The sequence below is a fragment of the Dreissena polymorpha genome, chromosome 4 (genome assembly GCF_020536995.1).
Source record: "Dreissena polymorpha isolate Duluth1 chromosome 4, UMN_Dpol_1.0, whole genome shotgun sequence".
Taxonomy (NCBI): domain Eukaryota; kingdom Metazoa; phylum Mollusca; class Bivalvia; order Myida; family Dreissenidae; genus Dreissena; species Dreissena polymorpha.
In genome coordinates, this window is record NC_068358.1 from 124,730,481 (window position 1) to 124,748,722 (window position 18,242).

Consider the following 18,242-nt stretch of genomic DNA (forward strand, 5'->3'; position numbering starts at 1 on the left):
GGATATCTGATTTTTCTCAAGAATTTGCCAGAATAGTAAACAATATTAATATTCGTATCGAATAGCATTCCCCGAATTTTAAATTTAGATCAATATGTCTTTGGGAAACGTGAAAAACAAAATCGTACTCACCGTTTGCATCCATTTTTCGAAATTGCCACCACAACGGAAGCTGCATTGCGACATTTTACGCACATAACACGAGCGTTATGGTCGCAATGATTCCAACCCGTTTTTAAGGGCATGCAATTTATGGCATGTATGGACTGGAAGTATGAAAAGCACAATGTTAATAACTTATGCCCGGACACTGATATATTTAGCGTCGGTTATCATTAAGAAGAAGCATCTTGTCATCTGATCATCCGGGTATGAATGTCATGAAAATACAGGCCCGTAGCCATGGTTTTGAAAAGGGGGGTGCGAATTTTCCCATCAACGAATGTTATTCAGCAACGGAGTGGCGAAGTGGGTAGGTGCGGGAGGGGGTACTCCTCCTGCAATCGGGGGTTTGAAGGTCCTCCCCCTAGAAACATTTTGAAAATGAAACGTAAAACACTGCATTATTGGTGACTTTTTATCTGTATTTAGAGACTGAAGTTATAGAGCATTTTTATATGAAATTTCCTTTCCATTGACCATACTCAGTGACTGATCGATATGTTTATGAAATAACAAACATGTATTTCCCATTACCGTTTTTCATTCACCACCTTTATCGACCAGTCACGGAAATACATTATATTATACGGCGTTTAACCCGACACTAGTATGCGCGCAAACACTTAGTTTACATATGCAACAACACATTTATAGAAAGTAAAATCAACACTAAGAGCGATATAAAATATCATTATTTATTGGAATCTTGATAAAATTAGTGTATTTTACCATTCCAAAATTTTACCATTCATAAGTCAAGCAAATTAAAAGGAAATATTTTACTTTGTTCAAAAACAATTGTTTGGCTACTACTATGGATAGCACGTGCTAATAGTGTAACAACAAACACTGTTTAACAAAACTGGGTCATCTCTAATTTGCATCAATACCAATCAATACCAGGGTGCATGATCACGTGACTTTGTTAATGGAAGTCAACACACCGGTAAGTGCTGCCTTTTCCAAAAAACTTTGTAAAACAAGTTTTCTTAAGAATTTCAACTAGTGCATAAAAGATAGATGTTTAAGCTGCGTTTGTCAATGTGAAATACATCAGAAATACTTAATATAATAAGCATGTGTTCTTTTTTGAAAAATTTCATTTATACTGCACAAATATCCTTCACGCAAATTGAATTTTTGTCACCGATTACAGACGTATTCTCAAGGATCGACACACACTGCAAGAAAACTGTCTTTTATGCACTAAAGATTTTTGCAAATGTTTTTCAATAACGTGACATATTTTTAGAAATAACGTTCTGAACGGTGTGTTTACATTCTGTCCAGCCCGTGTGTAAATACCTGAAAAACCAGGCTTATTCTGCACCCTGAATAATAAACAGAAACAAAATGGTATAACTGGTTACTTGTACTTTTGTCAACCATTTTTAACAAATTAGTTATCTGTTTTCTCAACGAATTTCAGAAACATATAAAACTTAACGCTTCATAAACACCCTATAACCACAAACTGGCCCTTTGGTCTCAAAGTCCTTAACAGTGTATACCAGGACATTGAAAAAAGGACGTATTTGCCCATTATGCTCAGGATCCGTCACAATAAATGAACATTAAACATTAACGTCCACCTGATCAAATGTTATAACGGTTTAAATTCATTATAACATCATAGATCTTCTCACATGTTGCTGTCAAACCTTCTATTGATTTCAGCAATTCTGCGGTTAAAAATTGTAATCACGGTCTATCTCGGAAATTACTTCATAGAGAAATTTAATTATATGGTGACCTGTCGGCAGCCTATTGAATTCAATATAAGTGTAACGCTTAAATACGGAGACTCACTGGATTCGGAGAAAAGATAAATCACCGTTTTTGCGTCGAATAAATTTGGGTGCAACTTATAGTACACATGTTGTTACTTGTCAAAAAACATTGGGTGCAAACGCACCCAACGCACCCCCCCCCCCTTGCTACGGGTATAAAATAGTCCCAGAAAATAAATCCCTGAAAACCGAGATACTTGACCAACAACTGTCAGTCATCGCAGCAGCATTACAAGGTAAGCAACCAAGCAATAACCCTGAGCAATAATCAAGGCTAAACACAACATGGGACCAAAGCCTGAAACACAGCCCTACTTTGATTTATTAGTGCAACCGTTTAACCTTTACAAGAGGTCGCGGCAAGTGGACAACGGTCACTTCTTGAAGTGATTCCATCAAGAAAGTTGAGCTTTAAATAAATCACTGTTTTTGTCAAAATGGTCAATTATCACATATGTAGATTGTTTTTCATTTTCGTGATATCTGATTTTAACCCTCCAACCCATCGAAGGATTTTGTCTGGTTTCTTGCTTTTTTACGAAGACTAACATCATGCTCAGTTGCTGCGTCAATGCATTCCTGGAATATTGAACCATATACAAAAAAGACCATGGTTTAATAATGATACTTCATGTTGTCTTCTTTCAGCTGATAGGACAATGGAGTAGGTCCCATAATATATGTCCGGGTTTAATTTTCCCAAGTCCATGTTCGGGAAATGAATTTTCGGATATTTTTTATATTTTGAATGGTCTTAGGCCATAACAATTCTCTCCCTAAACAGCTTTTGAAACATTGAGTTGTTTCGTTGTTTTCAACAGCATTCAATTTATATCAAGCCTTTAAATTAACTCACACTTTTCCTAGTTAGGTTGCCACTACTAAGTCTTCATACTCATGGCAGTAAATAGCAACTTCCCTACTTGAATACTTGAATCAGAGGGAGATTGAGAATAGACATGCAGAGGGTAGCATTACCATCCCCAAACAAAGTATGTTGCTGGACTGTGGATCGAACCCGCGATCATTGTATTTGAACTTCAGCGCCCTAAAGAATGTGGGATAATGAAACCTGAAACTCTTTTAAAAAGGCTCATGGACGGCCTAACAAACACAAACAAAAACAAATAAGAATCAGCTTATTTTTTTAGTTTCAAAGAAGCATGCAATAACAATTTGTTTGGCCTCATTCATGATCGACGGTTACAATAATCATATGTATATAGTTTTAGATCTACCAATTAATAATCGTATGTCTTCTCAGTGATATCACAGACAGCGGTATGATTTTTTTAAAGCTTAAAATGCGATCATTATACCTGGCAATTTATTTTTGCAAATGCCTAATGGCAGGAGCCTATTATTAAAATATAATTTCGCGAAGTAGTGCAATTTCTCAAAAGCTATACATGTATAAGACATGCGCACCGGCTTGTCTATCATAACGTTTCATGTTCTAGTTTTTAGGAGCGCCTTAGAGAAAGTCTTAATAAGTGACACAAGCGGGCATTTACAGCAATTTCTCGTTTCGCAGCCGGCTGTAAAACGGAATATAGACGATGGAGTTTTTGAACATTTGGCCGCCAACGTGTAAACAGTGTACCATATTATTTTAAGCATACACAATATTGTTCTGCAATAGGTCTTTATGGATGATATCAGAGTAATAGGTTTGAACCATGTGCATGCTATTTTTGTTTCAATACATTGTTGACTTTACGGTGAATGATGAAATGAATCGTGCATCAATTTAGTTAATGAAGGCTTAGGTCAAGCTAAATTAGTGTTGTTGTTTTTTAAATAATTTGAAATATATTTAAAGGTAAAGATTCTGTCTTGATTTATATGTTTATCTAACTTAGCTAGAATATTGGTTTTTAATTGGATTAGTCGGATCACATGCCGACCGTGTATTTTTCCATATTAGGACTATAGATTTTTATAACCGATGGCGTAACGTATGTTGACAAGATTAAATAATTTAATACAGTATAGCTAGCAATTATGTCATTACGTTTATTGCTTTGGAAATTGTGGTACTCGGTTAGACAAATTTGTTCCATGGCTTCTTATTACCCTGTGTGATACGCTAAAATCCAATTTTAACTTACTGACCCTTTATTCACACCCTACGAGTTCAGTCAGAAGCCGTATAACTAAAAGTATTTACTTTCATTTTACTTTATGAACAATATATGTTTGTAAATTGTATATGCCCCCCTTGAGTGAAGTGAATGTAACAATCCGAACGGTCAAAATGATAACTCAGAAGTACATCACTGTGTAAGCAGTTAAGTGTCCAACGTGCGTGAAACTTTCTTAGAAACGAGCCAAATAAAAGTATTATTATTACTTTTACAAACAATTTATTCGGTAACAATTTTAGGGGTTAAATAATTCAATTAACTTAACCGCTGCACCATTTATAAACGAGTGAGTTGTGTTTATTTAACAATTAATAGACATATTGAGTTTGAAAGAGCTAGACCATTGGCAAACTGAAGGATGCCTTCTTGTTCGTTGGTTATCCAAATTTTCTTCTCCCTCCCAGAGTAGATAAAGCAGTGAAGAAATTATAAGGTCAACTCTTCTAAAGCCATAATGCGTGCTAAGATTTGTATACGACATTGTCTTAAATGAATCGCTGCAACATATATAAAGTTTTAAAATAACAACAGGTAGCTTTTACAACTAAGTTTGCACTTTCCATAAATCCATACATCTTCAAATTACGTTGCATTAAATGCAATAAACTAGACACAAGAAACTAATTCAATCGTATGGGAAATTTTAGCTAAATGAAGTCATCACTTCATTAAAGGGTCTTTTCACGGTTTGGTAAATTGACAAAATTGAAAAAAGATGTTTCAGATTCGCAAATTTTCGTTTTAGTTATGATTTTTGTGAGGAAACAGTATTACTGAACATTAACCATAGTCCAATATAGCCATTATATATATCTTTTGACGATTCGAAAACCTAAAAATTATAAAGCGTTGCAACGCGAAACGATTGAATAATTTGGAGAGTTCTGTTGTTGTCGTTTAAATTTACAAAACTACGAAGAATGCTTATATAAGGTATAAAATACTTATTCTATGTATAATTGGCGGAAAAGCCGAGAGGGCTAATGCGACCGACTAACTCCAGGACTCCGGGGGTCACTGGTTCGAGCCCTGGTACCGGCTACTTTTTTCCTTGTTTTAATTTTATTCTTAATTTTTTACTGGAGCTTTTAAGATCCAATGTTTACATTTATCAATATAAAGCATTTAATGACAAACTTCAAAATATGCCAAAATCTGTGAAAAGGCCCCTTTAAACCACAGGCTCTTGGCTCGGTAAATCGATTGTTAAATCACATATATTAATTTAGTTAACATAATTTCCAAACTTTCTGGAGAAGTATGGTACAGTAAATGGCTGCTTCCACATTTGTGTGCACCTATTTTTGAAAGATAATATAGATTCGCCTTTATTCGCCCGTCGATTATTTATTTCACGCCTTACTCAAAAAGTATTTTGTCGGATTTTAGGGACGCGTTTGTGTAAAAAGTATTGCGCTTTCAGAGATGATACTAAAAAAACTGAACATGTTTGTGCTCAGATTTCAGACTTGCATTTAATGATTGTCTCGGAAACAACCATGCGTTACAGTGCGTAATTAATACAGGATTTGAGACGTGTAGAAACTAACAGCTGTTACTATTATTTAGATATATAATAACTACCGGATGCCAGGCTTCTACGAAATTAATCGCTGTTATTGTTACCGGTATTTAGATATATTATAATGGTTTATACGGATATTTCCTGTCTGGGTCATTTTTTTATGAAAACCGTACACCAAAACTTCAAATATGTTACTGTTGCAGTATTACTGAAACATTCCTGATAATATTGTTGCGCGCATCGCCTGTGTCGTTAGCTCAAAGATCAATTTCACACCTGTTTGTGTTGATATTCAGGTCGATGACGCGATTTGTTGCTAGGACAGTTATGAGTTGCGGTGGAAATGAACTGTTACCGTGGTTGAAAATATTTTGTTTTACACGTTGAGGAAGTAGACTATTGCGAAATTTTACGTAAAGCGATACATTTTATTTGATTAAAGGCAATTTATCTACTAAAACTTACTGGTGTACGAGTAGTTGCTTCAAAGAATTTCTAACCAAAACGATAATTATAATTCGATAAAAGTCAAATATTCCCGGGAACTATTGGTATACACTGCACATAGAAACACATTCATGACCTTATCGTGTCTGCGAAATGCATGCATCTTTGTGACTGATTTGAGCTTGCCGTAAATTGATCTAAAAGATAAATGTTATTGTTCAATTTCAACCGGAATTCAATGTTAGAAACACTATTGTACGATCAATAATGCATTCTGAGTGATGCTGGGCAGTCCATATGAAACCTGTTTTACAACTAATTGTTGGATGAACGTGTTGTGTTGAAAAATCCTTCGAGCTAAAATGAAAACAAAATCCGTTAAAAGTTTATCATACATGTCACATACGTTTAAATGTTGCCAGATAGTTATGACCAAGGTCTTCTTGTATTATCTATAATATTATGCTCACCAAATGCTGGTGGTAAACAGTGTGACATTAGTACCGCCATGAAAACTGACATTTAAAAAAGCTAGCTGGTTAATAAACAGGTTTACTTTGAGGATACATGTCTGTGTGAAAGAAATAAACAGTATACCGATACAGAGGAGCCAACCATATGCGTATATCATTGACTTTGCTCCAACATATGATGAGACGTGGAACAAGAACAGTTTATTGTGTTTATTCTGAAATGGCGATGTTTTGCATGCACGTTTTGTAAATTAATTACTTATGCATTTCAGTACCTTGAAGTGAAACTTAATTATAAACCAATGTGAATTGTGTATAGTGTTAGGCGTAGTGCAGATTTAATCAAACAAGTCACATATTTTATTTACTACATAGCTCGCAAACATAGCTATACACTATGATATGTTGTATTTCATTAAATGTTAAACATACTGCCCCCGTTTGGCAGAGAAAAATAGCAACAGCGAATAAATCTACATCAGCAACTATACAATCAATATTATGAAGAAGGTTTTCAGAAGAAAGCAATTTCCCTTCGTATTAGTTGGCAGATACGGGCTCAATGAGGTATTAGGAAGACTTGGAGGAAGACTATCTACCGTATATCTAATGAACGTCTGCTCCTGGAATTCCGTGCCTGCAATTCACAATGTCAACAATGCTGCTTCTAACGCTTCGAATTGACGTCGTCTAGAGTATAAAGACAGCAAAGGCAAGACCATCAATTCTTCGTTGTCGGCTATATAATAATCGTTTTTCATAAATATGCGGTAATCGATTGCTGTGGACTTGCCTTTCAATTATCACCTTTAAACAACTTTCGTAAGGCTAAAGTAAAAGGCTAACATTTTGTATCGTTTGTTTTACGGAAGCGCCGACCATTAATTGCGTCAAATACAATTATTATAACTCACTTTGGTAAGATTTATTTTTATTTCACACGCCGATCTAGTAGTTTATTCAAAGCTATGATCACTTATGCTGATACATGAAGCAAACTTATATAAAACAGTTAACACATATATATGCTAACAATATGTGTATATACGCAAATAGTAGCCTTAATACAGATAATAAATCGCACACAAGTAATCACGTGCTCATTTTATCCATAAATAAATGTTACACGATGGCGGTATACGGAGAACTAACATAACAAATTCCAGTGAAAATTCCAATCACAGTCCTGAAGAAAATGGTATGATATGGATTAATACAGATTCTTTTCCAAAAACCTGTAGAAAGGACAAATGTTTAAGTCTAAATCATGAATTTGAATGCAGCAGTGAGCACTATGTTTGATGCATTTGACAATAACGATCTGCAAAACACGCCTCATGTGAAAAATTTATATCGAATAACCTCTACATGCATTTTATTCTATACATTTCAAAATAATTGATTTAATAGACTTTCTATATGGAGATCTTTTCAGCGAACAGGTCAAGTCAGTCCTATAAAACCTGTAAGCGGAAGTTTCCATAGCTAAGGAGGGAGAGAAATTTGGTTACTTTTTCCTAGTTCTTTTTTCCTTTTTCAAATAAGGAATAGGGAACTGTTCCTTATTCCTTATTAAAGCAAAACATATTTGACGTAGGGTTTTAAAGAAAAATAATGCATACAATTCTTAAGTAAATCAAAATAAAATAACTCGAATACATTTACTTTATGTATTGCGTTACATATTGATGTCTCTTCTTCGCGCTTGCATAGCATTTATTGTTTAAATCGAACCGATATTTTCTAATTCTAACTTCATATCAACAAATCCTAAAGCATAAAACATTATTTTACATGTATGTGGTATAAAAGTGCAGTCTTGTACATTTCAACATATTTGTTTTTATTTATAATCCAGTTCTTTTTTCGCGGCTGAATAAGGAAAAAACCAGTTTCTTATTCCTTTATTCAAGCCGAATAACAAATTGGCATTTTCTATGTTAAACATCAATGAAGTGATCCAAGGTTAACCACATATAAATGAACATCATTTTATATATATAGTTTGTATATTTAAAATATTTATTGCAATAAATTTCTGCTTAGTTTTATGTAATGATTATCCAGTTCCTTATTCAGTTTGAATAAGGAAAAAGGAACTGGTTCCTAAGTATTCAAATCGAATAAGGAACTGTAATGTTCTTTCTATAAATTCTAAATCAAAATGAACCAATGAGACGAATAAATAAACGCAAATTATTGTAAATGTAAGTCGGGTATAAAAATTAGTAATTCCAGTACATTTCTACTTTGTTTTATTAAATGATAACATAGTTCCTTCTTCTGTTTGAATAAGGAAAATAAACTAGTTCCCTATTCCTTATTCAAATCGAATAAGGAACTTGCATTTTCTTACTTAATGAATAAATTAATATGAATAAAGAGACACATAAATCAAGGAAGGTCACTGTAAATGTAGGTTGGAAATTATGAAAAAAAATTATGGCAGTACATTTCTTCTTAGTTCTCTTTTGTAATGATAACACAGTGCCTTTTTCGCGGCTGAACAAGGAAAACGTAACTAGTTGCACTTTCTAAAAATATAACTGATAACCACAGAGAACAGCGCCAAAAATTAAAAAATAACCCGATACACAACTCTTGTGACCTACTCGTCACCGATCAGACCCGATCCAAGACTGAAAACTTCACGGAGTAAAGGGCATTTTCCCTGCAAAGTTCACGGACCTCGGTACCATAATTCAATAAAACGTATGAAAAAAAACATTCTAACCGTTCTTGCCGTTACATTATGCATCAAAACTAACTGTCCAGCGTGTGAAACCTGTGTTTACATAAATGTCAACTGGCCGACATTTTAAACAAACGAGTTATTTCATTGGTCAAACGCGAAGGTGTGTTTTACTCCTGTTGGTTTCATACTTGAATCTTGTCTGATCGATGACTAGTAGGTCACGCGAGTTGTGTATCGTGTTATTTCTTAAATTTTGACCCAGCATTTGCAAAATTATTAAAAGATATACATGTATGTTTATTTCCATATCAATAAGAATAAGACCGAGTTCATGGAAATCGCTGCACAATTAATTCAATAACAATTGTTCAAAGCGATGCACCCTGTTTTCGGGTCAATTTGAGTTGAATACCTTGTTATATATAGATATATGATAGTGAAATTTATTTTTTAGAGAAGTTGATTTTTCGTTGTAATTTGGTTATTTTTCATTCCAAAGGATGGGTTTACTAATTAATGTCATAGCCAAACGCTAACAATCTGTGATCTGACCCTGACCTTTGGCCAAGACTATATGTTAGCTGAATACTAAACATGTTTTAGATATCTCCAAGTGCCTCTCATGAGTATAAGAATTTATTCTGTATCATTTGTCTACTTAATGACTGCACTTCATCACTTATAATCGTTATGAACCACGAATACCACTTCGAGAACACCAAACTCATTTATTCACGTTTCCTTTAACACTTCAGCTCATACAGTCATGTGCTCCAAACGAACCAATAGGCGTCGTCGTTGCCTCATTAAGATTCAGACTGCCTGGTCAAGGCGATGGTGTTTTAGCGCACTAGCTATAGTGACACTGTAGACAAACACGGAGTTCTTTTAATAACTGATTCTGTGGTACGATTCTTGTCAACATATTTTAAAGGATAACGTAGGAAAATATTGGCAACGAGGTTGGTAAAATTTCAACTCTTAAAACGTGTTAAATACTTTTGCATATGGCGTCAATAAAATAAATCCGACCAAAAACCTGTTTGATATTTTTCTAAAAAATAGTGTGTTTTTTTTACTGAAATTATATTTATTAAAGCTACTGGAAATATATTCTTAAATATCTATGTTCTTATTTATTAACTGAGAAAAAGTTGTTTATCCCAAAACAAGTTACGGCGAATGTTAAAAAAATATTAACAAAAAATAGAATCAATATAATAAATAAAAGACCGATGTATTATTTTGTTGTTCGTATTAGTGATGGTATGTAAATAGAGATTATTGCGCTCGCGTGGATTGCTTAGCTCTTTAAAAGCTTCTGAGCTAACTCATGGTTGATCCGTACGTATAAACATTGTTTCCATTAACATAACAAGACTGATTGATTAAGTGCGCCTAAGAGGCTATGGAACATAACAACCATGTTCTATTAATTATTAAGTTCCGCGTATCCGTGGTCTGCGAACCTGTTCCAATGAAAATTACCAATATCATAACTCGGGCGATGGCATTCGTGTTTGTGCACGTATAAAATTAATTGTCGGTTCATACATGAAGCTTCGTAATTGAATTAGCTTTCATTTGCAGGACGTAAATGTTTAGCCATGTGTGGCATAGAGTATAACAATGTTCCGCCATAATGCATCGCTTTTTGTGGAACCGTACTGAATATTTTAATAGTTTGATCAAAACGCTCATGTAAACTGCTATAACTTATAATACATCTGCACACTGAGCGTCGAATCAGAAATGGCATCTTGGTTTGGATCCCTATGCACAAGTTAATCTCAATGGATTTTTTTTTCATTCTACCCACACACCTTGGTCAATTATACATGGGTTAAATTCATGCAAACTGATATATTTTGTCATTTTTTCACCCAGATAATTGGCCGATGTACGTTTGCAAGCCTTGACCTGACCGTTTATGCACGTGCAACCATATATTATGATTGGGGAAAAAATACTGACTCAAAAAGAAAATTTCACATCGAGTGAGTGTTGGAAACTACAAGATTGCAATATATTTTATTGAAAAGCATTTGTCGTATACATGTAAGAATAAACTTGAATTAACATGATAATTTAATATAGAATTAAAAAATGTATTTTATGCTGTATTATCTACAAGTTTATCTGTTACGTAACCGCTACTTAACTGGAAGTCGTACTTGACATACTAGTATTGCTCCAGTATTTGAACCATAAATTGCTACTTAAATGAGGAAACCATCGACATTAAGTAGCGAAATCCGAAACCACTTTAATTATTTGAATAGAAGATATAAAGCATAGAGAGCGAATGAAATACATAACATGAGACAAAAACAAATTAACCAATGAAATGGAAACAACACTCAAAATTAAGTATGTAGTTTTTTGTCAATGGTTCTTTAGAATACGATGCATATTTAGATAATTATCTTTGATTTATCTTCAGCAATGTTGCCAGTGCCTTTTCAATGCTCTTACGACCATGATTGGTATTTGTACTTGTTGACTGTAACTGTTCAATAACCATTGAAAGTAAAAATTCTTTATTCATGGCTATGTCCAGAAATTATGACTTTTACTGCTACACTCTTTGCTATGTTATTTTGACAAGTTGGCCAAAATTATGATCGAACATCGATACATTAATTGCCATCGCGGATTACGGTATGCAAGCGCAGTAATTAATAGTTTTATCGCCAACCGTGTTTCTGTAAGTCCGTTTACATGTCGAACGTAAGTTTTTTTTTTAACGTTACATGGTCAGAATCAAATTGGGTGAAGACGTAGGAGCTATTTTATACATATGGGTATCTTTGGATATTCTTTAGAGGTGAATGGCATTAAAATAAATACAAAACAACACAAGAAGACAAATTTGAAAACAAACCCGTTAAATATTTGAGTCGCGTTCTGAGAAAACCGGGCTTAATGCATGTGCGTAAAGTGTTGTCCCATATTAGCCTGGGCAGTCCGCACAGGCTAATTAGGGACGACACTTTCCGTCTAAATTGAATTTTTTCTAAGAAGAGACTTCATTTAGACGAAAAAATGTCATAAAAGCATACAGTATCGTCCCTGATTAGCCTGTGCGGATTACACAGGCTAATCTGGGACGATACTTTACGCACATGCATTATGTCCGGTTTTCTCAGAACAAGACAAATTTTTCAAATATCAATTCCAGCATTTTCTGCTGTCATCCTGTAGGATAGGCCGGCTTGCATGAAACAAACATATGTGTACTCATAAATGTCATTACCATCGCTATAAACGTGAACAATCCACACTCGGTGTACAATTTCGAAATAACATTCCAGAATTATCGGACTTTTTCCCATTAATGGCGGTTCTAATTTGTAGCTTTAGTCATTAGATCGCTAAACGCGAGTATTTTACCAGTGGAACGTCAAATGTCAATATTTTCGCGTCTCTAGTGAGCTATTATATGGCCATTAACACGACGAGCAATCAATTACTTTCCTCGGTCACGCAGGTCTATGATGTTTACGTATGTGTTTTAAAGTGTCTGGTTTTATCGAACTGAGAAAAATGATACTTACTGTTTGTAGAGGATTTAAAATAACAGAAAGAATATACAAAAATATGGCAATTCTGTACAGTTAAGAAAGCGCATGGTATGAGTCACGTAAGACGTCTACATGTACAGGAAACATCACCATTCAATATATGGTCTGTAATACATGCAATATCTAAGTTAATATACATCTTTTGTCAAAAGTGGAGTAAAATAAGTAAAATACTTAAGCTGGTGTTAATCGCTCAACTGCTTATCTTAAGTCATGAACTAATGATTAAAAAATGTGATAATTTTGTACGATAAACCAAAGACGTAGAAAACTTCTACTTAAGACCTATGTTTCTTGGATGATCATATCTTTTATGCTGTTGTTGTTTTTAAGTAAGCCACAATTTGTTCTAGCAAGACAGTCTTTGCGTTTTTATCATCCCGGTAAGGATCAAATTTAACAAAAAATAATTATAAAAACGTGTAATGTAGCAGTTCAATAGACTTTGCCTATGTGCACATATAAGTTATATTTTACATCAACAAATTGTCTTTGCATTTTGCAAATATACTCTGCGTTCAAAAGTCCAAAATTAAAGTTATAAACAGATACATGAGACCATCATTGGACGTTGGTTTTAAGGTCCCGGTGAATAATATCGCATAAATATATGAATCACAATCATTAACAAACTAAGCAAAATAGACTGCTTACAAGAAACATTTTACTATGTTTATCTTAGGGTACAGAAAGTGCATTCTTTACTACATGCATAAACATTGTTTGCGGGAAAGCTATGGTTTGGTGTTATAGATGATCTTTACTCCAGATGATGTATATAACGTTTTGTCTATAACGGATCTTCATATCCGCCATATGGAACCCGTTCCCCGCGGGATTCCGCTCGACGCACCATTAACAAAATAGAAAACACCTATACAGTCTCTGACAGGTATTATAGCGAAGCAATTAAGCCTTTCTTGTAATGAATTCCACACTCGCTGGTATTTATAAAATAGAATATGTGCTGTTCATCATACCCCAAAGAAACATATGTTGTACCGAATTCAACGATTCGATGTATTTTGCGTTTTTAATTTATGACGCACAGAATTGTATGTTCAGTATTTATAGAACGTCAGTTTTAATCGTCAACTATGATTATTGTGCTTAGACCTGCATACTTCATAGGAAAATTTGAAGGAATATCGTCTTAACCCATTTGAAAAAAACGTAACTGAGATGTCACAGCGCTATAACTTCCTAGTGCGTCATATCTGTAGCTTTTTATACATTTTCCATTTAAATAAGTATCAATTCTAACACTCCTTATAAATGTCATGCGTATAAATAATAAAGATATTTTCAACCACATATAATTTCTGGACATAAATGATGATCCCACAGGTGACGAAAAAACTCATTATCAATTGAGAAAAATTGAATAATAGCATTTAAGTAAAAGAAATAATAGCATTAGAGTAACAGAAACAATAGCATTGAAATAAAAATGAATACCGGTAATAGCATTTGATTTAAAAAAAATAGCACAGGAGTAAAAAAAATAAAACAACCAGCCAATTGTATAAATCTGGATAACTCTTATCCAGAGGATAACTTTTGGTTATCTTATCATAAAATTGAAGATAACCAATAGTTATCCGCTGGATAAGATTTATCCAGATTTATACAATTGGCTACTGGAGTATAGTAAATAATATAATTGGAGTAAAGGAAATGTTAGTGTTCGTGTAAAACACATGCCCGATAATTAAGCATATGAGTTAATTAAAAAAAAATAGTATTGGGGTACAAAAATAATAATAGAATTGAGGCGAAAGAATCCACTTAACTAATTAATTACCTCTTGTTTTTTGCCAGCATTTGAACTATGAATATTTTACTATCGGAAAGCTCGATGTAATTTAGCTTGATATAGTTTAGCATTTGTCAGTAGGTGGAATGCGGACAATTTAATACCGGAAAGCTTGATATACAATGTAGTTTAGCATTTGTGAATTTTGTCAGTAGGTGGAATGCGGACAATTTAATACCGGAAAGCTTGACATAATTTAGCATTTGTCAATAGGAGGAGTGCGGACAATTTAATACCGGAAAGCTTGATATAATTTAGCATTTGTAAGTAGGTGGAATGCGGACAATTTAATACCGGAAAGCTTGACATAATTTAGCATTTGTCAGTAGGTGGAATGCGGACATTTTAATACCGGAGAGCTTTATATAGGTTAGCATGTGTCAGTAAGTGGAATGCGGACAATTTAATACCGGAACGCTTGATATAATTTAGCATATGTCAGTAGGTGGAATGCGGACAATTTAATACCGGAAAGCTTGATATAAATAAGCATGTGTAAGTAGGTGGAATGCGGACAATTTTTTACCGGAAAGCTTGACATAATTTAGCATTTGTCAGTCGGTGGAATGCGGACATTTTAATACCGGAAAGCTTTATATAGGTTAGCATGTGTCAGTAAGTGGAATGCGGACAATTTTATACCGGAAAGCTTGATATAATTTAGCATATGTCAGTAGGTAGAATGCGGACAGTTTAATACCGGTAAGCTTTATATAGGTTAGCATGTGTCAGTAGATTGAGCATTCTCGTGAGATATAAAACGCATACGATGTCGTTTTAAGTTTCAACCCTTGTGTATTTTCAGGTGAATCATGGACGACAAGGAGTTTCAGCTCAATCTTCAAGAGCTCGTTGAAAACTATGTATGGGATTGCTTCAAGTGCGATCTGGGCTTTTTAAAAGGTATTTTCTATCAACGCCATAAGCACTACTTTGACATTCGCTGGGGATATGTCGATTTTCAACACGTCACTACGAAGACAGACCGTCCAATGATCCGATCGGTCACCAAAGACAAGACAGAACTGTATTTTACAGAGTACCAAAACAAGTCTAATCGGGATCAGAAGTACACCTTTTCCACCACAAGAGAGACCGTAGCAACCACTAAAATTGAGCTCCAAGAAAACTACACATTAGGTGCGGAAACTAACATAGAGATTGACCTTGCAGGAGTGGTTAAAATCGGAGGCGGCGTAAATGGGTCGGTTTCCGTAACCAACACAAAAGGCGAAGATTTTAGTGAGACTTTAAATTGGAATATTAACACAGAAATAGTGGTTCCAAAGTGGAACAAGGCCCGTGCTTCGCTGTACGTTTTCGAAGAACCATCCATAACGGAATTCGTGGTGACCACGACCCTATCGCTGCCGACCGGAAGTCTTCCGGTCTCCATACGGAGGGTAAAAGATGACAAGATAATAAAAACCTACTGGATAATGAACCTTCATTGTCTCTTTTCGGACAAGCAAAAGGAGGACGGTATCGTGAAGTGCGAAACGAAGCCTGTTCCCGGAAAATCAATAGATGACGCCATTGTTGTCATCGAGACACGTGGCACGTGTAGAAATGTTTCGTGGAAGAACCAGCACGTGGAGGTACAGTGTGAGCGCATGGCGGACGTCGGGAACGAAGCAAGTGACTCGCATGACGACGACGAAAGCGACGACGACAAGGCTAAAAACTAGAAAAAATAAATACGAAATGGGTTGTTACCAAAGAAGCTTTCATTGAGACGAGATGTGTAAATGCAAGTCGCATTTCAAACGGATGTAAACACAAACATCTCAGCATCCTATATTGGCCTTTTCGGCTTGAAACCATGTAAAGTCAATTGTGTGTTGTTTTAGACGATTTACAACGATTGGAACCGTGATTGTGGCTTTAACACGTGCATTCGGTCGTGCTGATTTTAATTATGAATAATAACGTATATTAATTAACATAGCTGTGCATGGTTATTAAAGTGCATATGTATTATATTTACATTTTGAATAGTATACAGTGTTTTGTTGTGTTGTATTGGATAGTAGTATTTAATTACAACCAGTATTAAATTACAAATAGTATTAAATTACAAGCTAACAAACATTCTTATAAATATCCGTATGAATTTAACGTCAAAAATTCATAATGCTGTGTGGACGTTTCCGCACTATATTCAGAATGAGCTAAAATGACGCACGCGGAAATGAAATTCAAAATCATATATTTGACATGATTAACTTAACCAAATTAATATTAAACTGAACTTTCATTCAGGCGCGTAGCTGGGCATACGCAAATACGCACGTGCGTACGCTGTTTGGAACAAATACAAAATTAAGGTGATCGAAAAATGCAATAAAATGTGATGCCTAACTCCCCGTTCTCACATAGCTGCGACTTTACAACGATCATCCCGATCAAACCACGATCTGAAAAAAGGATTGAGGCCGATCGGAGTCTAAATCGAGCAATTTGGCAAATTATAGTCTTCATTTCGACCGTTCAACGATGCCCTTACGTCAAACGATTACTGCCGCGACATTCAAGATTATACTACGGCGCTACGCAGAGCTTTTACTGCGCCTTTACTACGATCATAAAGATCTCTCCACGATGCTTCCGCGCTGCCTGTACGATAACGGCGCTTCTACTACGCTCTTTTCACGATTTTACACAGATTCTTGTTAGCTACGATCCCGCTAAGCTTGTTTTGAGCATGTTCAAAATAACCTTGGCGAGAGCGTAGAGCTCTCCGATCATGACGACTCTATCGCGATCATACTGCGCTTATGAAGACTCCACTACGTTTTCTGCGATTTGTCACGATCGGCCACGTTTTCGGCCACTCTTTGATCGTAGTAGAAGCGGCGTCTTTGTGTGAACGGGGGTAACCCGGGTTAGGCATATTTTCTATGCGAGAGACGTGTTTTCATAACGAACACCCTTAAACTGTCTTAATGTTGTTGTTTTTTTTTGACTTCATAGAATACGCGTGATTTACCATTTGCGAGGTCACGTTTCTTTTGGTAGTGACTATACTTAACATCATTATCGACTGTGCGTGATCGTTGTTTTCTACAGTATGTATCCGAATGGGTTGTTTACGAAGCGGGCGATTTTTAGAATGGCTGCTAATTTGATGTCGCCCCGTACAGAGATGTTTTCGATGGAAAATCAGACCAGCCAACATCCAGTACAGATCAAATACAAGTGTTGACTGCTGACTAGAGCAATGTTCATTTGTATAAGTTCCATGTTAGGTAGGTTAAACCTTAGTGTCCTCTGTGCATGCAAATTCATGAAATTTAAAATAAAATATCATAATTTTGTACAATACAGAGGTATGACAGTTTCAGATATAATTGCTATGTTCCTGCAAAGGTTTAAAACATCAGAAACGCGTTACTATATTTTATATGCACAAATTTGAAATAGGTCACTCGCGGATCAAAATCGCCCTTTTGTACACCGGGTCCGCCCCGCCCGAACCCGCCTATCCATTTAATGCATGATTATATCTCTGAACGTTCATTTACAGACTGGGCAGTTATGTCTACAGAATCAAATTCAGAGCTTTATCCTAAAAATGCGATGAATTGTCACTGAAATATACAT

The 18,242-nt window shown here is 35.1% G+C and overlaps 1 protein-coding gene across 1 annotated transcript; it reads left to right on the plus strand.

Annotated features, from left to right (window-relative positions):
* Nucleotides 1-9,992: 9,992 nt before the first annotated feature.
* On the plus strand, nucleotides 9,993-16,722 carry LOC127878032 (uncharacterized). The gene is made up of 2 exons (XM_052424424.1): nucleotides 9,993-10,201; nucleotides 15,445-16,722. The coding sequence occupies exon 2, from the start codon at nucleotides 15,452-15,454 to the stop codon at nucleotides 16,325-16,327; it is 876 nt and encodes a 291-aa protein (XP_052280384.1). The 5' UTR covers nucleotides 9,993-10,201; nucleotides 15,445-15,451; the 3' UTR covers nucleotides 16,328-16,722.
* The last annotated feature ends 1,520 nt before the right edge of the window (nucleotides 16,723-18,242 follow it).

Excerpts from the sequence above, each read along its gene's own strand:
- LOC127878032 (XM_052424424.1), top strand. The coding sequence starts at position 15,452 with ATGGACGACAAGGAGTTTCAGCTCAATCTTCAAGAGCTCGTTGAAAAC.